Source organism: Trachurus trachurus, assembly GCF_905171665.1.
Source record: "Trachurus trachurus genome assembly, chromosome: 9".
Taxonomy (NCBI): domain Eukaryota; kingdom Metazoa; phylum Chordata; class Actinopteri; order Carangiformes; family Carangidae; genus Trachurus; species Trachurus trachurus.
This window is the reverse complement of record NC_139895.1, coordinates 36,631,257-36,653,122: the sequence shown is the minus strand read 5'-3', so window position 1 is coordinate 36,653,122 and position 21,866 is coordinate 36,631,257. Positions and strand designations below refer to the sequence as shown.

At 42.7% G+C, this 21,866-nt stretch overlaps 1 protein-coding gene across 1 annotated transcript in view; it reads left to right on the top strand.

The window, feature by feature from the left end:
• The first annotated feature begins 718 nt into the window (after positions 1-718).
• The window catches only part of zdhhc8b (zDHHC palmitoyltransferase 8b), a 65,620-nt gene continuing 44,472 nt past the window's right edge, over positions 719-21,866 (top strand). The window contains exon 1 of the mRNA XM_083979692.1: positions 719-983. Coding sequence (XP_083835818.1) covers positions 880-983 — 104 coding nt within the window. The 5' untranslated portion in view covers positions 719-879. The remainder of the gene's footprint in view (positions 984-21,866) is intronic.

Below are 21,866 nucleotides of genomic sequence, written 5' to 3'. Positions count from 1 at the left end.
GAGGCTTTGTAAACGGTCAACAACTCCTCAGTGGTGCACATGTTTAAGCATCTAAAACTGTAAACCAGACACAACATGTCCATGCACTTATAGTTAGGCTGCTACTCATACACAATAATCATGTTACCACTGATGGTTTCCATTCATCACTTTGGGACATAGGCTACACAGTCAGAGGAATAATGTCATTTTAACAACTGATAGGCTATTTATTTGTTGTTGTTGTTTTACAGTCAGTGGCCCTACATAAATTAAGAGTTAAGTGCACAGACTGTATCATGCCTGGACTGACCATCTGTTTAAAAGCTTATAGATCAACCTGCCAGATTTAAATGCAGTTTTGTGTTCCTCAGTTAGGGAGAGCTGCATCCGCAGGTAGCCTACCTGCACTGCAGCGAGGGGTTGATATTACAACATGAGGACATCACGTAAACTTTTAGACACAATTTTTTTCAAACTGATTAGCCTATCATCATGTTTGTTTGTTTTTTAATTTTTGAGCATTTTTGGGAAAGCGCTTCAATAACTGACTCATGCTTCCCGATCAAATGAAAATAACAAACATCATCCTACAGCTCCTACACTTCTCTCAGGAGCACGCCTGTCGCCTGCACGGTTCGCAGAGAGGCTCCGCCTTTTTTCAAGCGGTTCAGTGACCTCACTAGTGGGCTGGATTGTAAGGGTGGGATTTCCAGGCTTTCACAGAGCTCCATGTATTCCTGCCTCTTCTATCTTAGGATCTATGCGGCTTCAACGATAGCAAAGACGGACTGGTTGTACCTTTCATTCCCAGAGAAAGACCAAATATAGGACACTGGATCATTTTCTCCATGCGACTCCAATCGGGAATAAATAATTGAGGAATGTGGAAATTACAGAATGCCCAACAGCGCTGGAAAGAGATTTAAACCCACCAAATACATCCCAGTGTCCACTGCTGCCACACTCCTGGTCGGTTCGACCACTTTATTTTTCGTTTTCACGTAAGTTTGCGCCGCTTCTTGTTCTTATTCTGTGCATGCTGGGGGATTGTGTGTAAACCGTGTGTCTTGAGATTACACAGACAAGAGTGGATTGCAGCTCGAAGTTTGTATGGGTGGATTCAGTCACTTATGTGGAATAAGTGTTTTTTTTATAGGAGTCTATCTATCCCAGTGGAACCTCGCAGCGGGGTCTGAAATGCGTTTTGCAACAGAGCAGCCTTCAGATGCTGCCTTCCTGTGCAGCCCCAGACACATCATTCAGCCACAGTGCCTGCAAGGCAAACTTCCAATAAGCGATGCAAGTTCAAAAATGCTACGGGGCGTGCACGAGACCCCAGTTTAGGCCGCAGATACTCACTTTCCATTGAAGAAAATGCCGCAGGCGGTTGTAGGTGCAATTAAAATGGTTGCATTGGTGCAGCAGGCGGCTGTGTCCGTCCGGGCGATTGTGTCTGATTCGTGCACGCTCAGTTGGGATAGTCACAGACAGGCACACCACTTACAGGAATCGTTACAGTCATTATGGGTATAGGGGGGGGTATAGGGGGTTCCCAAAGTGGGGGAGTCTCCACCTAAGGATTCAGTGCATCTACTAACCACGCCCCACCTTGGCTCTACACCCTAATCTAATGTTTCCTTTGGAGAAAATGTGATCAGCTGAGGTTAACCTTCTGCTCCTGACTGAAGCCAACAGGTCCTTAGCCTGCTATCTCTAAAACAGATTTTATTTCAGCTGGTGACACTATGGGCTGTCCACACCAGCTGCAATCTGGATGATTACATAGTCACAGAGCCTTACCAGCCAGCATCACAATCATGCCAAAAGGACCCCCACGTAGGAAGGCTTTCATCTGATAGATGAGGAGGTTAAAGCTGTGACTTAAATGCAGAGCTGATGCTGCATCGTGGCCGCTGACAGCCGAGAGACTGATATCTCTGGTCTGATCTCTGAGTCACCATTCCCACATCCATTCTCCTCTACTGCTAACCTCCCCAGGTGAATGGATTATCAATGAAATCAATGCCATGTTCAATCTCACATCCACAGGGCTATCTGAGGGGACCTGATAATCATTAAGGGCACCTCTGATCTAGACTAACACCTTAGGGCTCGATCATCCCAATTATTAATTGCTTCATATCACATTCTAGTTCAGCATTAGCGAGTTGCAGCACAGGCAATATCCGGTCCACCTCCTGGAAAAATGCATGGACACAGAAAAGGTTTCAGCTGCACCCTTCGTGGTTTTGCACTCTCAGTCTCAGGTCAACGACCGAGACTAAAGGAAACATATGGTGTTTGTGGGATGTGCCAGTAGGTCGTATCTTTAACAATCCCAGCACTCTTTGTGCACAGTCTAGGGCTTTGAATAAACATGTATTCTGATTTAATTTGAAATCAGCCTTTTAGCCATGTTGTTTGCAAATAGCAGAAGATTTTTGCTGCTCATATCTTTTTAAATTATTAGTAATCCTTCTTTTGCTGGGGTTCAGGTCACTCTCTACTTTATAAGGTTCATCTGCCGGCAGATGGTTCAAGGGTGAGGATTAAGACTTTACTCTGTTGCTCCTTTATTTCCCAGTAAAAGGCCCAGAGGATTGAGCTGTGTATAATGGAACTCCCTGGGGAGCAGTGTATGTCCAAACTAGGCCATGCCTCCTCATCCTCAAACACACATCCATTCCGTCCATTATGTTGAACCCAGTCATCTGTCATCTGTGACTGGAGTGCAAAGCTCCACATTTACAGCACAAGCCACTTAGCGGTGGTGCACCTTTATCTAAAGTCGCCTAAAAGATAACATGCAGCGAGTGCAACAGTAGGAAAATGCCAAATTTTCATGTTATCAAATTTTCAAAACAAAACTATACCACCCTTTCATATGCACTCATGTAGAGCAGTGTGTCAGTTTTTTTTAATTCCTAGGCCACAGTGTGTTAAAGGTCTCAGTATTGCCAACAGGCCATTTGGTGTAACAGAGGATGAGACTTGTGGTCAGCATTGGCTCTCTCTCTTTCTCTCTTTCTCTCTTTCACACACACACACACACACACACACACACACACACACACACACACACACACACACACACACACACACACACACACACACACACACACACACACACTGCCCGTGGTGTGTTACTGTGTTTGGCTTACTGACGCCTGACAGTTTGTCTTTCCCACAGAGATTGAATTAGAACACATTAGTGCAGAATTATTTATATCTTCACAGGATGACCACAACTCATCATAAAAAATACTGAAGATAAATTAAGCTTTTAGTCATGGTTAAGCCATCATAATATTATTCCAACCTTATCTGGGTCTTATAATGAGATCCTATTATACAGTAGCTCAGAAATCTCACTATATCTAAATTTGTCCCAGATCTGTATGGCTAGATTGAACAAGCTTTATTCTACCTTTTTAGTCAAACGGTCTTCAGAATGGCTTAATCACTGCCCTTGACCATATGCCAAATGTATAACCTGTTCTGGAGACAGAACAGCCAGACTGGCCGTTCAAATTTGTTGCCAAGCCTAATAGTCCACACTGGGGCGTCTGCACGAATAGATGGGTGGATCAATCAACTTATCACCCAGAGAAAACCTGTGTTCAGCAGTTTCTGCTGTGTGGCGGTTGAATTATGAGAAAGGTAGTCAGTGGTGGCATTTGAAGCCAGCATGTTAGCAGACTGGGAGCAGAGTTGTTCAAGAGAGCAGGCCTGACAGGAATCTCTAATCTTCAGCTTCCACATCTGTTTCCTCCTTTTCACTGTACATTGAATCACACTTCATTTAGATCCCGAAGCAGCCATTGTTTTGCATTTGTGCACCACTCTGAATCTCTTGCAGAGATTTTTTAAAAGGTATTTCCGATCTGTTAGTGGAAAGCGTGCAGACTTGTCAAAAGATGTGGAAGAGGGGGAAGACAATCACCCATGATCGACTGTTGAGACAAATGCTAAACATTTTTAGGTTCTATATCTTGGTTCACACAGTACCTCTGTTTTACAAAATGTTTGTGTTGGGAGGAAGTGTTTACATAGACTACCTCATTTACACAGTACAAGAGCAGGAAATGATCCAGGGAGCATTCAGCAGGCATTTCAAGTAAGACACAACCAAAACGTTACTGTTTTGGTTGAAACTGGTTGTAGCCTACAATATGGCAGCTGTAATGCTCCCCACCAGTATTTGGCAACAGGTACTAGGTTGTACCTGTGGCTCATACCAAGCCAAAGGACAATGTAATGATTTATTTTATTTTCTGTAAATTGTAAGTACCTTTTTGCTGCAAATATTTCTTTATTTTAGGGATTTACACCTGGGGTTCCTTTAAAAGCCTTTTTATTAGATAATTTAAAAGAACAGGATTCATGTAAAAAAAAAAAAAATCTTAATTGTAATTTATTTTACATTGAACATTAATGTGGCCATGCCCTGTGGTGTTTGTGAACTGACTCTGAGGTGACAGCCCTCTCAGCGTTCACCTGTCCCTCTTCACTTGTGTGTAACATCGTGGTTTTCAGTCTCTTATTAATTGAAGTTCTAAAGTGTTTGCTCATTGATCCTAATCTGCGTCCTGCGTGTGATTATGTATGCTGCGCCGCTGTCATCTTTTTGTCGAGGGGTCCGGTTAACAAGCTTGTAATCATTAATGCCTCACTGCTTGGTATTAGTGTCCATTAGAGCCTGTCCACCTTCCTCTTTTGTGACGATGGTGGCTTCGAGGCTTCCTATGTTTGAATGTAGTTAAATGAATTGTTGGTTTAACCCGTCTTGTTTATGGTTGGTGTGGGAGCCAGACCGTCTTGGCTGCATGTTTTAAATATTGCCCATGTGACATGGTCTGATTTGGGTTTCGTTTGTTTATTTAAATGTATGATTGAAGGTATGATGTCAAGTTAGAAAAGTTGCAAAGGCAGAGTGTGTCTCCGAAGAAGGAAATCACAAACTGGCATGTTATTATCGAATAGCTCAATAAAATCTAGAAACCAGAGAATCCCAGCCTCACTGATGTGATACTCATGCACAGCAAGTGAACGGGGCTTTCTGACATGCTTGCACAACTTTAATCTGCAAGTAAGCTTCACAAAAAATATTCCACAACTCCCACGAGAGTAGCAAATTACAGGTCTTAAGGCAAGCTCATCACTATTCCTCTTCAACATACTACCCATCTTTCCATTTGAAACATTCGCTGAGATATTACTATTCTGTCCTCACACACTGTCACAGCATTAGGTTTCAGCCCCTCAGCTGAGGTGGATAAGGAGCTATCCCTTCCTCGTGTCACACAGAGGATAAAACTTTGATAATCTTGACATGGCTAAAAGTAGCAGATAGACGTACAGTACGAGCTCACCGGGGCCAAAATATCCCCTTGGCCTATTCATAAAGTCCACATGTCACAGTCTGTTTGTAGAGATATCTACGTAATCTGATATCTGCTTTATTATATCATTATTTTCTACATGGATAAAACCAGTAGCAGGTTGGTGTGGCCTGCCTATCTCTGTCAGATTAGATAACGATGTAATTTCCTCTGTAGGTCCTCATCCATCAGCACATTGGAGTGAGGGCCTGGATATTGACACTTGCAGTGCAGGGTTGTCCCTTCAGCTCTCAGGGGGTAGCTACTTAAGGGGACACGCAGTAATGGATGAAGAAGGACCCTTATTTCACTTTGAACTAAAACAGAAGCCGTATGTTTACTTTATAGTCAATTGCTTTTACAGGGTATTTTTAGTGTCTGTGGTGGTTTATGGTTAATTTTCATTCTCATTATGGTTTATGGTTTACCACAAGGCATAGTTCCAGCCTTTATTGCTATTACAGATTGACCAGTGAGCGCCCCTGCAGCTTCACAGCATCAAAGTTCAGACCAGCTCCATCATCTGGTAGTTACAAAACCCTATGTCCATTTTCTAAAGTATTATGGTTAAATAAGTGCTTGAGCTCATTGACTGTGAACTATTTATACTTACAGTATAGTCCCTTCCTGTGTTGTTTTCCATCCTCCAAAGTTGTGATCTCATCAGTACTTCTTTTTTCTATTTGTTTGATGCCATGCATTTCCAATCTGAGATACTTTCTATTTAAATCCATCAGCACTGTGTTGTTTTCATTTACAAAGAAGAACATTGATACTGAAACTCAACATATTCTGCTGCTAGACATCCAGGGGGCCTGAGAGGGGCTCTGGGGATTCAGGTGTCCTTGAGAATTCCAGCAAGTCCCTAAATGAGAAAATGGTCAGTGCAGGAGAATTCATTTGAACCTATCCCAGTTAGTGTGCTAGTTAGTGTCAGTTTTCACTCAATTAACATTGCCTTTATATTATACAATTTACCGTTTAATCAGCGTAAAATACCTTCCTATATATTTGTCCCCACATTTTTTCTTTGACCAGATGTGTGTCTGTTTGTATATCCACCATACTGACACGGCTCTGGGATGTTGCTGTGATGTCGACAGGCTGGTGCTCCACTCTGGTACAAACTTGCCAGGAAAATTTACATACAGGAATTAATGGTCTCCAGGATGGATCTTACTGACTGAATTTTCCTTTCATGTGTCATAGTTGCTATGTTTGCACCAAGTTGATTCAGACATTTATGTCCCCATGATGAATTATAATTAATTTGGGAATTCTTAACCTGAAAAACAAGGCGGTGAACAGTCATATCATATTGCTCTGAGCACTGTAGGTAAAGTAAGACCTCCATATTAGCAGCTGTCAACTCTTTTTTTCCCCCATTGTAGACTGTTGGATGTTGACAGATTTTTTGAAACAAATTAAACACAAAGGCCAAGCTCAGAATATTTTTTTCTGGAATACTATGAATGTTTTCTGGATTCAGAAAAGTATTCATTTTCATTACAAAAAGCTATTTTAGAATTAGAATTTTTCTGTAATGCAAACAGAGAGTGCAGAAAATTGGAGAACCTGTGTCTCTACTCCAGTGGAAATCCATGCTCTGTATCTGGACTCCATTACTCATATATTTTTAGCCGCTGACTGTTTGACAGTAATGGGATCAAATGTGAGTTTCTGACAAATGTCTTGATCTAATAATGATGAGTGTAGATCTTAAGGGACTTCTGAATGGGACATTTTTGGCTTGGAGCAAACCATTACCAAACAGCTAATACTTCCAAAGTACACACACACACACACACACACACACACACACACACACACACACACACACACACACACACACACACACACACACACACACACACACACACACACAGTGTCCCATCCACTGCGTCAGGGAACTATCATATATCAGCTTGTCTGTTAAAGCACGGTATGTCCAGCTGTTGTGTCTTCTCTGACTGAAGCTGTGGGGTACTGGTCCTCATTGGGGGTCAGGAGTCCAGCAGACCTTCTTTCAGGACACCTAAGGAACCACAGGGAAATAGAGAAGTTAATGTCATTTGTCTGTTATTATTATCTCACTAAAAGAATTACTCCACCTGTGTGCTGCACTACCTTTCCTGCTTACAGCCTTGTTCAGGCTTAACCATTGTACCTGTGGCTCATACCTAAACTTAAAACTTAAAAGGGGAAAAGTGTCCTGAGCTTCCCACCACCAGAGTTCATGCGGGTGACTTGCTAAGCTTTCATACAGTCAAAGTGATCTGCCTCTGTCAGTATCGATGAGCGAAAGAGGCCCGGAGAATAAAAGACCAGGTCATCTAATCTTATTCCATCCAGCCTTCCTGTCACTGCTCGACAACTAGGTTAAGATAATGCTGACAGATCCTCTTCCCTGGCAATCTACCGTGCATGGTTGAGCAGGGCGGACTACACTACATGGCGCACAAACACAAACTGGTGCCAAGCCAAAATTACATTAAGCGTCAGGTCGAAGCAAGTTTTTCCTGATTTGTTTCTTCTGTAATTTGTATGATCATATTTGATAGCTAATAAGCCTATCTGGCTCCATAAAAGACTAACAGTTTCCTGTGTGATCAAGTCAATGCCAGTATATATTACAAGTTTGTAAAACTGCTGTTACTGAAATAGATGTATTACATAATTTCTCCAAATAAACCAGTGTGTTCCATGTTTTGTGGCGTTATCCAAATGGATGCAACAACGTCCTGATTTCAGGCAGAAACCCACTTTCATAAGACAATTTGTGAGAAACAGGGTAAGAATATTGCTTGCTCTTAGGCACCATTTATCATGAATTAATAAAGGCATTGATGTCTTAATGTTCAACAGCAGGAGATGAGGAGTCTAAGTTGTGCATCTTGTTTTATTATGATTTTCCAGTACATGTTGAGCTTTAATTGAAGTCACTGCTTTATAAAAGTCCATGATCTTTCTGCCAAGTGCTGAACTTTTGTAATATGCATGGATTAAACAAACTTTATAGGGCTTGAAGAATGTGGAAGAAATGTCCTAAATTTGTCCAAATGTGTAATTTCGGCTGTAGATCAATAGAACTGGAGGAACATTGAGATTCTTTTTGTTTCCCACTGAAACTCGTGACTCTGCTCCTTTCTCTATGTCTATTTTAAACCCTTTTGGTTTCTCTGAAGCACCGGCTCTCTGCAGTTCTGGTGCTTGCCAAAGAAACTAAATTGTGCCTTGCGATGCCATAGTTGAGGTAAAGGAATACATGTGGATTCAGTGCACAGCCGTGTGTGGGTGAAAAGTGCGGGAACGTGCAGCGAGGTGCTCTCAGAGTTTGCTGTACTCCATCGGCCTCCCACCAGCCGAATAAACTGAGGCCGCCTGGAAAGACTCCTCTTGGGGAACATGTGGGATTAATTTAGACCTCCAGCCTCTCCCTCCATGGGTGTCTCCACCCTGTTTCCCCTCGTGTTGTTTTGCCAGAGGGAGACCATGACTCGTAATAAGTAGAAACAGAGCTCTGTGTCTTAACACCCTCGGCTGGACTGGCTTTCTGAGAGATCAAGGAGTGTGTAGCAAGCCGAAGCTCACAGTGTTTACAAGAGTGTGGCTGTGTCCATCTCTGGGACGCAGAGGAAGACAACCAGATAGACTCTGTGATTATAAGGGCAGGTCTTCCGCATCTTTTAGCCACATTTTTCAAGTAAAAGTCTGTGGAGATGAGAGGGCTGATCAAACAAAGCCACCACTCATTCATCTGTGTAGTGGAGTTCAACCATCCAGCTACCGTATAGGCCGACACATATCAACTCAATTTTGAACCTAAAGCCACGATAAGAAATTGAAGAGGTGATAGCATCTCTCAAATTATTCTGATTAAAATAGTTTTGGTAGGGAAATGTTGCTCTTAGTTGTAAATCCACAAACGATATCCACTTTTGCTTTTTAGCATTTTTCAGGTCATTTTTTCACCCCACACCTTTACTGTGTGAAGAAGCTGTACTGTTTTCATCAGACTCATTCCCCGATGCAGCAGGCAGCTGACAAGTGACAAAGCTTTAAAATCCCAGTTGATTTTTGCTTTGGAGTTGCAGTAAAAGCAACTGTTTCTTAACACATGTCCAGCCATGGCAACATAAAAGTTAATAATCTATAAGTGTTGTATTTCATCCTGTTTTGCTAACCCCAAGTGGCCAAAAAATCTTAACTAACAACTAATAGCTATACAAGTATATCTGTATACTGTGTGTGTGTGTGTGTGTGTGTGTGTGTGTGTGTGTGTGTGTGTGTGTGTGTGTGTGTGTGTGTGTGTGTGTGTGTGTGTGTGTGTGTGTGTGTGTGTGTGTGTGTGTGTGTGTGTGTGTGTTTGTGTATATAAATACAAGTGGCTGTCTCTTTGAAGCCATGAATCCATGGGGCTCCAGCCAGGCTAGTTTCTGTTAGACTTTTGCCCGTTCCCTTTGTACTTCAGTGTAGAGATGACCTTATCCTGTTGCATCTGTCACATGCTCTTATTTCACACCTCTCTGGACAGTTTATGAATAGACATCAGTTTCATATTAATATTTATCACAGCTCCAACCTGCCAAAAGCCATGTACTTATAGATAGAGATGCCCTTTTTTTGCTTGTAAACCTTCATACAAATTTACTCGACAAAAGCCCCATCATAATACACTTGGGTACTTTTCTGTGGTATCCAGGGAATGTGCTTTTTTTCCTTCATATTTATAAGTTGTTTAGTTCAAGGCATGCAAAACCTATTTTTATACTTTTAGTGGTCCATTGTGTCGTGCATCAGCTGCTGTATGCCTTCCACACAAGCCTCACCTTTTTAGCTTTCACCCACTCTCCATCCTCCACTTTCACATCTAAAATAGTGAGTGAACTCCTCTGGCTCCAAAACAAATATAAATACCATTTGATTTATGCTGGACTTAATAGATTTAGAATGTAGGGACAGAAAGTAAAGTGCAGTGAAGCTTCACCATGGGCCGTTTAGTAAGAGAACCACTGGGCTCCACTCAGTCACTCTTATCCTTGTGTCATATACCTATTTAAAAGAATGGCATCATGGTTGGCAGTGGGGGTATTTTTAAATTGGCTTTAATTCACAAAGGACAAATGTGTCCAGCCCTCAGGCTTCCGCCATTCTCTGTGGATTTCAGGTCTACTTCTTCCTAATATAGTCCGCGTGTCATGTAGAGAGAAATAACACTCAGGGTCTGGATCTTGAAGCTTGTTTTAAAAGATCTGGACATGAATATGGTCACATTTTGTGTTTGCGATGCAATGGTTGACTCTGAATTGACTTTGAGGGTTGTTTTAGTTAGCAGTAGTTGTTTTTTCAGACTAGTAAAAGAGACTTACCGAGCTGTGATATTTTTATTACACAATTTGACACACAATGAAAAATGTTTCACCAAAGGAAGTTGTTGACGGCATCTGTGACATAGACAGGACTCTGTGGGAGAGTAGCCAGCCAGCCCTGAGCTGTGGATTTCCTCTGTCAAACTGTTTTCTTTGGCACAGCAAAGTGCAAAATTCTGCAAAAAGCCCTGCAGTTTATGTGAGTGTCGTCTATGCACAGCTGATGAAGTCATGGTTGCTCTATCTTTGACTGGAAAACAAGGACAGGAAGTTTGACTTTGGATCTGTCTTTACTTCTCACTCACTTTTTCAGATACAATGATCGACACAAAAAGCAGACGTGGACGTAATTGAAATGATAACAAAGTGGTTCCCCTGGCTTTAATAGAGCTATTTACACAGCACCTTCTCACATGTTAATGTGATACGGGTCAGTCAAGCACTTTAATTGGGTGGTCTGAGTGTTTTAGTTGGGCAGTGTGCAGTGGGGTTCAGCAGCTGTCTGCATGCTTTGGCTTTGTGCTACCTTATCTCTTCCAGGATGAGGCTGGGTTTGGTTTATTTTGCTTCTTGTCTCGGTTTGCTAAACCTCTCTCCTGAACAATGATTGGCAAATCATAGCGTTAGCAGGCACAGCAGGTGTGTTCAGCTTTAAATTTCCCCACAAGACCAAGCTGTGTTCATGGAGCTGTAGTAAGGGCGATACTTGAATTTAAAGAGTTTGGAGGATTAAAAAAAAGTGTAAGGAGTGGATAAACTCTTCAGCATTAATATCCCTTCTCCAGCAGCAAATAGATGAACACATAGACCGAGCAGACATTGAAAACAGACTGTCATCAAATGTTTTTTTTTATTATTATTATTATTGTGTGAACTTAAAAAATAAGTAATTGTAATTGTGTGCATCCAACTGCTTGTAAAACCTCATTAACTCGTTAGCCCTTAATTGACTCATTAGGACTTGTAAGGCAGGTTAAAAATTGTCATTAGAAGTTCTCAGCTGATGATAATTATTGCAGTAACACTCAACAGCCGTGGGCTCTGAGCGAAGCAATCGACTGATGAATCTGAACATGAAGCTGACTGATGCCTGGAAAGCAGGAGAAGCTAAAGGGATCAAAGCACTTCCAGCCTGAGACTCCACTGTTCAAAATGTCAGGGAATACTGCGGAAGTCAAGACCACATTTTGAAGACCAAGGAAACATTCAGATAAAAAACCGCTGGGCAGAAAGTCAAAAGCAAAAGCCCCAGATGACTGGAAAGAAGCTGCAGGGTTTAGTTGGCACAGGAGTGGTGGTGGAGTCAGTCCCTGTGCAGTGTTGCTCGAACAAAGAGGGTCTAAAATGGAAATACATCAGAAGGAAACCTTGACCGTTACCTCAACACAAGGGTTTCTAAATCTGCAAAGCAACATCTGGATGAGCTAATGGGAAACAAGTGCTGTAGATTGATCAAGTTAAAATTGAACCACAATCTACAGAAGAGTATTAGGGCCACTCGTGAAAAAAAAAATGAGAGGAGAAATAACTTGTTTCGTAAGTTGAAATATCGAGAATAAAGTCGAAATGTTAGGTAAGAAATAATTACAATTGATTGTCGATACACATGATATGATATCAATTAAGTATGCAGTTGCATAACTTCAGAAACCTACTCTGATCTCCCTTTTCTTTTTCACGAGTGGCCCTAATAGCCCATCCTTCCTTAACAATCAGCTAAATTGTGTTTGAAGACAAAAATTGGCAGAATTTAATGAAAAGTAAACGGGGGGGGGGGGGGGGGGGGGGAATGTTGTAGGACATAAAAACACAGCACAGAAACAGGACAGAATGGATTCTACTCAATATCAGCAAAATCTGAATGCAAATGCCCTGCAACAGTCAGAAAAGTTAAAGTAAAAGTTAGCCAATTAGCACAACACTGATTGTGATTATAGGTTACAGTCATGTTCACAACTACTAGCATAGTAGAGTTTAGGCTAATGTCACCACTTTATCTCAGTCTTCAGAGGGTCATAGTTGAAACCCTTTTATAAGAACAACTTGAAAACGCATCAACTGGAAACATGCCCTGTCAACCATCATTTCTTTATTTTTGCATCCATTAGTCCGACCTCCCATTTCTCCGACCCTAACCCTAAACCTAACCGTAACACTGTAGAATAATTCGGATTAATGGGTAGTCGGAGCGGTCGGACTTTTGGGCGGTCGGACTGACGTATGCTCCCCTCAAATCTGCCACTCATAGCTTTCAGATGGCAAAGTTGATGATCACCGGCTACAAATGTGAAGCATACTTCTGACTGTTAGGAAAAAAAGGAGATCACTTTTAGCATTTTAAAGTGCATATGTGCAGAGCTGGAGATAACTCAGAAGGTGAAATCATAAGCACTTTTGGTCCACTACAAGTTGAAGGCCCAGGGAAGGAGCTTTATCCCGCCTTATCTCTTTTGGCATGAGGATGTTTTTTGTTTGTTTTGCTGCTTCTCTCGGAGGAATTGAGTGAATTCATCCATCTTGGGCGATGAGATAACGGGAGCCTGAACCTTTTGCTAAAACGGTTAATGCAGGCTGAGACCTCAGACACTATCTACTCAGGCAAATTATACTGTGCCTAATGTGTAAAATACCAGCAGACCTGGAGCCAAGTGAGTGGCGAAGTAAAACAGAGCCTTATGCTGCACCGCAGTTTCACTGCCACTCAACCATGGCACTTTACTCCAAATGAGAAGCATTAGGTTCTTGGTTGGTTAGATAGTTCCTAATCTGCAGTGATTTAATTCACTGACCCGGTTGCAACCAGTTGGTTCAGCAGCCTTTAAGCATTTGATCAGAACTGACATGAACAGCAGACTCTGCTGTTCCCAAAGTCTGTCGCACAGCACCCCACTCCTGCCACCATGTGCACTCTCAGCAGTGTGAATAATTGCTCAAGTACTGATTAAACTGCTGTGGAACTACAAGCCACCCGGCCAAATCCAGCTGATCCCTCAAATTGTTTTATGGTATTCTCTGTTGACAGCAGGGCCACCATCCTTACAAAGACCAATTACAGAGTCTAGACTGACACCTACTGCCCTTATTTTTCAGTTATCTTCCAGTTTCTGAAGATAATGGCTTTAAAATGGCAGAGGTGGCGGAAAATGTCAATGTTCAGTATCCACTTGATGGCAGATATGGATGCATTCCTGGCAGGGTGTTATGTCATGTTACTAACTGCACCACTCGGGGTGCCATATCCTTCCCAGTGGGTCCAGCTGTGTGTTGTGTGATGAGCAATGTCTGTGAATGTGCAGCAACAGCCAAGTTTTCCAGACAAGCTCCAACCGAACCATGTTGAAGTTCCAGCTGAATATTTGCCCAGCGCAGTGTCTCAGGACACTTCCCCTCTCTCTGACTGAAACTATACTTCAGTTTCTCCCACAGATGCTGAATAATGCAACAGTTAAAATGTTTTTTCTTTGCATTATACCCACAAGAGCACTGGCTTTTAGCATCACTGAATGTCAGGCAGGATAATATGTGAATATCAATTAGTTTGTTTTATCGACCTTTATACGAGGCCACAGCCTGCTCTGTACTCGCTTCCCTCCTTAATTCATTTTACATTCAGATCCTGCACTTCCTCCTCTGCCATGTGTATTATAAAGATGTTGCCTTGCGTCATTTCCCATTTTCCCTTTGGCTAGATTCACCACTCTGGAAGTATTAATCTGCCTAAAGTCTTTGGCAAAATGAAAAGCAGGTTGCTGCAGTTAGGTTGACAAGTGCTGCACAGACACCTGCGATAAGCATATTCATAGGCTATCTGTTAAACCAAAAACCCAAACACAATGCTATGATTCAGTCTGTGCATTCAGTATGTGACAAGGGAAGTTGTTTGAGGAGATGTACATGTTTATGGCAGTATGGCAGGTTAAAGCCCCTCCAATACATGCCTGTAGGTTAAGTCTGTCTTGCTGTGTTAATGAAATCATTCAGGGTGGCGGCGCTTATCTGCAACAGGGCCTGGCGCTCCTCACTCTCATGAGCATATTTCTGCCTGCACTAATGCGCTGGGTGCTGCAAATTGAGAGGCTCCCATTGAGAGTGTGTGAAGAATGTTATTAGTGACTCTTTGGTCTTTCCCCAGAGACCTCATTCACATTTTACCCTCAGAACAAACTTTTCTTCCCTGATTTGAAAAATGTCTATTTTCATTTCATTTTGTTAAGTTAATTTTAATTAGAAATAGTTTTTTTTACTCCAGCTTTACATATTTTGACCAGTTTTTTTCCCACATTGCTGTACTTTGAACATTAAAGGGACAACGAGGAGTTTTGGAAAGCGAAGTGTTTTCATACTACATTTACCATGAGCCTCCATGCGCGCTGTGAAATTCTTGGACCGGCACAAGACGGACAAACTCCTCGTTGTCCCTTTAAAAGTAACAGTGTTTATCCAGTGTGATAAATCAGACTGTAATGTTGGCAGTGTATCCAATAGTTATGGTGTTGCAGGCCACAGGCATTCCTGCAAGAAATTAACTGTGCATTTTGTTGGTCTTGAGGTGGCCTTGGTGACTGACAGCTATTTTTGGGGGTGTTTTAGGAGTCTGAGGGCAAGAACAACTGAGACAACCAAACAAGAAGCCACAACTTATATCAACAATGTTGGAACAATGTTGATTTGACTGAAAGTGCAAATGAATAGTTTCCTGGAGAAGGTGGGGGAAGAGGAGCCGGGAATCTCAAAGAAATTGCTGAGCAGTCAGAAGCTGCACCTGGTTTCAGGAAGCACTAGCAACATAAACAATTGTTCAGGATGGTGTGAAATAGCAGCAGTACAGCTGTCTCACCAAGTGAGTACAGGCTCAAAGGGGCACGTACGTACGCAAACTCAGATGTCAAATTTCAGCCCTGGACTCTAGAAAAACGTCAGCTCAGCTCTGGCAGTGATTGGTCCAGGAGTTGATGTTGTTGTGTCTGGAGTGGCTGAGAACAGGCTCCGCTCTCAGCAGGGGGTGGCAGGGAATGTGACAACAGCTGCCCGCGCAGCCGGCGCTTTCATGTGGCATGGGCTGAGGTGTGGTGGCAGGTGGAACTGGAGAGTGCTGGCTCAGATGTGCAGAGCTGAAGCTGAAGAAGACAAAACAGAGAGAGAGGAACAGCGTTTGTACATCAGCCTCCTGCTTCTCCTGTAGATTCCCACAGAATATTTTTAGACCATCTCTAATATAAATCAGAGCATCTGTCTGGCAATTTCAGGGGCCTGTCGAGATGTTAGTCCTGTTGACTTGAACAAATTTGCCACTGTCTACGCGCTGTACAATGTTAGAAATGCCATATTTTCCATGGTAAAAGATAGAAAGAGGTTATTCACATGGGAAAAGACGGTAGAAATGAAATTCAAGCCAAGTTTGAAATTGTACAAAGATGTCAAACTATGTGTTTATATGCCTACAGCAGAAAAACAGCTGAATGTTCTGTCCCAGCTCTGTCAAACAAATGGCAAACCAAATCTGGAAGAAACAAGCTCTCTGCAAAACATGTTAGCTGTGGAATAAGTATTTGAATATGATCATGTTCCTCCTTACTGACAGGTTCAGTTTTGGATCAGCCTGATCTTTGTTTAAATTTGATGGTTTTCATGCCAGAAAGTCTCCAGTGTTCAATGTCCTCACATATTTATGTTGTTGGCAGGGAGGTAAAACCATGTGAAATGGCATTTACACCACACTACTGTATACCCATGCTCTGTAAAATGATGAAGGATGACATCATATTTACACATTTGTTCTGTGCCTTAGCGAAACAGAGCATTAGAGTCAATTCAGATGGATAGGTTTCCCACAGACGACAAGTGTATAGTCTTTGCAGGATATTGGACATGGCTTTCAGTGACTGGGCGATATCCGTTTTGTAATCCAACACTGATCCCAGTGCTGTAACGTAGACATCAGAGGAGCATCAGCTCAGCCCGCGGCGTAACATGTGGCTCGGGCGACTTAAGGCCACATGGCAGCACAGGAACAGGTTGGTTCTGCTAACAGACTCTCAGGTCACACTTCAGGTCACATCTTCCCATCAGCCTCTTTGCCTGACATGACCTCACACCTTCCTACACACACATACGCACACACATTTCCAAAGCCAAAACAATAGACTTTAGTTGCTTAGGCCTAGACAGACTTTTTCTTATTTTATGCTAGCCTGTGAACTTTTAGTTCTTTTTTAGAACAACTATAGAATTTGCAGCAACATTAAGCATGGCTGCAGGAAAAGTGCTTTATTCTGTGACCTTCCGCACTACTATCCGTTTCATTAGTATAATCACTGTATAATCTTGTCTTCATAGCTTGCGGGGTCAGAATTCAGTGTGACTGAGCCTGTGGGTTAGCACGAGCAGTAAAACATGTGCTGCTGTCGGCCTCTGATGCAGGGTGTCTGGAGACATGTGGCTCTACACCCCGAGAGCAGCGCAGTCGACGAGGAGGGAGGCTGCTGCTGCTGCCAACACATTTTTCAAGCCCTGTCGCAGTGATGCCTCGTGGTGCGCTTAATGAAGCACAGGCTGAACGAGCAAGGGTATTGATCTTCCCTCTAATGGGCTATGCATAAGCAGGAGCTCATTATTTAGATATAGAGACAATGTTGTATAGAGAGAGTGCATGAAGGCAGTCAGAGTGGCGTAACGGTGCGAGTCCATAGCAGCATACACTTGACATAGAGTTAATGAGTGACATGAATTCTCTGCTTTAAATTTAGCTTTTACTCTCTTTTATGTGCTGTTTGGCTTTGTGAATATACAGTAATAGAGACTGCAGTGGGATGTGTCAGTGTGGCACTTGCAATTGACTTTTCATTTTTTGGTGGAGGCCTGCAGTAAAGCAGTCATCTGTCACACTCTCTACAGTATAGCCCAGACCAGCCACTTCTCTCCTCTGTGTCAGTGACAATGCTTCACCTACAAGGCTCGCTGCCACCAGCTCATCAATCTGGAACCGCTGTGTCGGACTCTTCTGGGAGCTCATCACCTGTCAAGCACTTGTTTCAGAGAATGACGCGTCCTCAGCTGCTTCACGTGTGTCACAGAGCTTATAGTTGGAGGCTGTAGTGTCGTTGTGGCGGTCTAACCACACAACTGAGCGTAATTTCTTCTCACACTCTTAACACAGCAACAGAGCGGCTGTTGTCCTTATCTCGCCTCGCATACAGACCCTTAATACACGATAAGTGTGTTTACTGGTCAGTCGTTAGCAGTGTGCGCTGCTGCTTTACATTCACTGTGCGTGTCAGAGCCTAGCGAGCCAGCGACAAGGCCTGCCATTCAAGCACTTCACTGTGCTCATTTACAATCTGCTCTCCACATTGCCAGGCTAAGTGGTGACTGAGTGAGGCCTATTTTTAACTCCCCCTGTAACTGGAGCACTGCGCTCTTACTGAAATGGGTAACAGGGCTAAAAGACAGGTAGTTGTCAATCAGCAACTATAGACGCGTAGTTGTAGATTAGGTTGATTCCCATCTTCCTCTTTTCCTCCTCTCCTTTTTTGTGTGACAAAAACAAGTGGATGAAGAATCCAGTTTTATCTGGCACCTATGGGATCTGCACTTAACTATAATGCTGCTGCTGCAGGGAGAAATTAGGAGTTGAACTTGTCTGTGGGACTCTCAGGAATCTCAGTTGCTTTTTGGGCTTCAGTGAGCTGGGCGCCTGCCAGTCCTTATCTTCAAACCATATCCACAGGACATTTTTATCACTGCTCCATGTGCACAAATTCAACACAGCCCGGGTAGTTTACTGAGATTACCTCTTTTTTTTATCTTCCTCCTCTAGAACAGTTCAACCATCATCATGCTAATGGTGGGAAAGTGAACACATGAGTGAATCTTGAAACTTTCGAGCATCTCGATGGAGACGTTTACTTCTTGGTGATAAAGCTCTGTTACATTTGATTTCTAAAAGAGTCCTTTACGTCTGAGCACCTGGTGATCATCAGTCCACTGGTAATGCCTTGCTGTGGCTGTGACCCGTCTCCTTTGGGTATGAATGGAACAGATGGGCTGATCACCTGTGCATTATGAAGGGGATTCGTGGCCCTGGAGATACACACCCACACACACACACACACACACACACACTGATCTGATAATGTAGGCTGAGGTCGGATCAGCCTCAGCCAGATGGGCATAATTAGTTGATGTGACTATATTAGACTGTGAGTGTTTTGCCCCAAACAGAAGTCACACAGTTTAGGTGATGTGTGTCTTCTGTCCATATTCATCCTCATGGTTTTCCATTCACAGCAAAGCCAGTGTAGAGTATAGAAACTTGACTTGCTAGAGATAGATAAGGCTGACTTACTATTTTATTTTTATTTGTCCACTCAGTACTTCCTGACTGTCCTAGTCCAATCCTGTTTAAGATTTGTAAACAGGTCACAGATAGTTTCATTCAACAAAGGCTCTGTAATTTCCCTTAACAGCTGGATTTTTTTAACCCTAACCCACAAGTAAAGGGTACATAATAGAGGCTATTTTCAGCCGTGGGTTTATATATATTGCGTCAGCGAAGAGTCAAAGAGTGTGGCTTTATTATGAGTATTTGAGGCTTATAGTCTTTGAACCATAAGTCTGTTAACAACAAATATAAGAAAAATAAACACAGATACCTTTTATATTGATGTGATAGGGCTTAAAGAGCAAGCCCTCATGTTTCCTGCGTCATGGTGGACTGGACTTGACATATCAGTTGCTCATCAAATAAAGATATTTCATTGTTACGGAGCTGTGACACAGCACAGTTGGAATCAGTCTGAATATTGCTGACTTCCTCATTAGCCTGTAATGGAGATCAGTCCTCTGTTCTCATCTTACACCTGCTGCATTTCAGAGGAAATGAAGTGTCTTAGCGACACTCTGTCGCCCGGGCACTGCCAATCTCTTTGATGCCCCGGCCTAATGAGGCTTGCTTTATGCCACAGCTGGCAGGGGCCCAGTCCCAACACTGGATACTGACTCAGGAGATGAGGATCAGGGTCCTGATACCATCGTCCAGGTTGTTGCATTTTGTGGATCACAGCCACACTCACACCCGTCCATCTTGCATGTCATTTCTTTGACTTGATCTCTTAGATTTCAGTATTTCAGATCTATCTGGTCTTCCCTGTGTCCTTTGAGTTACTTGGGAGCAGCCTCTCATCCTCAGGAGGAGCCCTCCGGCTGTAGCCGACATTTTTAACATTTGCAGATCTGTGAGGTTACTGTACAACAACACGGTTAGGCTAAGGACAGGTGATTAATGGTTGCCTAGTAACAATAAAAGAGCACTCTGTCTGATCAGGGCCCATGGCCTCAAATACTAACAGTAATACTGGCTTGTTGATGTGTACAAGGACAGTAGTCCATTTACACTCTGCTTGGAGAACATGGACGTTCAGACCAGAGCTGCACGTAGGCGACACTCTGCAGTGACAAAATCGATGTCACACAGACCCTGGTGGACCTGCAGATCTGGAAAGTATAACACTGGCATAAGGATGGAGAAGCGTGTCACTGAAGGGGTCGGAAAGGTCAGTTAATCCGGTAACAAAGGCAATAAGCTGCCATGTCACCTGACAACATGATAGAAACGGTTCATGCTAATTCATGTTGAAGGACTACCAATGAGAAAACTACAGCACTCTGCCTGTGGTAAAGCATGGAAAAACATTGTGGGTAGCCTTCATGAATACATTTGATTATTTAAATGTCTCTGTGAGTGTAATGATTTATATGTATTAGGCTCCAATACCTTAAAATTCAAATGACTGGCTTTAGAAATACGTGCTCGTTCTGCAATTTCTTTGTATCCATGTGTCTATGGCTTTGGGTTGAGTAACATATTTTGCAGTTTAGCACAGCCATTGGAGCTCTGTGGAGACCCAACATACAACATACATAACACTCAGCAGATGCACCTGGCCTAAGTCATGATTATGCACACATAGAAGAGCACCCAGGGACACACACAGAGAAGGCAGTGGCTGGTTATTATGTATGACCTGAGTCTGCTGGAAAAACAGAGGCAGAGGGAGAAACTGTAAACTGCTTTGCTGAGTGAGCTGAGGTTGAATAGTAAAACGCAGCAGGTTGTTGTAACATTTTGTCCCACATCTCTCTTCATGAATAATCTATGATAATGTTGCTCCAAAGCCAACACTTCTCTTCCTGCTAGTCGACACAAAACAACAATTCCAATCTTTGTCACACAGAGGAAATTAGTTTTGATCATTGGCAGTTTAACAAAACGCATAAACAAACACAAAGGGATCACCATTACAATTACAGAGGAATAAAGCTTTATAGCAGGCGTTCAGCTGGAATGATAACCTTTGTTTTACATAGAGTTTATTCCCAAAGCTGGATGCTCAGCCCATTTGAAATAATGACATTGGAGGAGATTCAAGTCATTTTATTGGGTCTTTTGTGAAGCCTGGTAATGGAGCATTTAAATTACTGTTGCTTTTGAAATTGGTAATTGATTACCATTAGCACAAAGGTGCTCCGGCTAATTGGAAGACTTTTAAACTAAGGGACCACAATCTTCTTGTTAATTTACCGTATTTCACTTAATAATGCACAGAAATTGACACTAGCTTTTATGGGTCTATAATAAAGTGCTCACATTTGCAAGCCTTGGAAACCCACTTAATGGCTTTTCACCCACTCAACCTTCTCCATGTGAAACTGTGACAATCATTATGAGTGTGTCAGCAGGTTGAAAACAGTGGCAGCCCTCTTGTATAGTGATGTTGACTTGGGGTTGTCGGTGTTTTATTAGACTGACCCCGCAGGCCAGGGGGTGACCGTCGAGGCAGACAGATAAGCAGAGTCAGCGCTAAGGAGACACACGACATACTGTTCCCTTTGTGCTAAACTCCAAATATAAGCATTTCAACACAAAGATGCACTGACATTTCTCCCACTGTGAGACCGAACAGCTTGAATGGACAGAACAAACACACACACGAGTTTACAAAACAAGCTGTTCACATACAATGCAGGGGCAAGCCGGGGGCAAGGTGCTCATCCTTGCTATGGTTTTTTGGCTATGCAGCTGTGCGAGTGTGTTTGTGTGTGTGTAAGTGTGTGAACTGTGAACTGTGACCTGTCA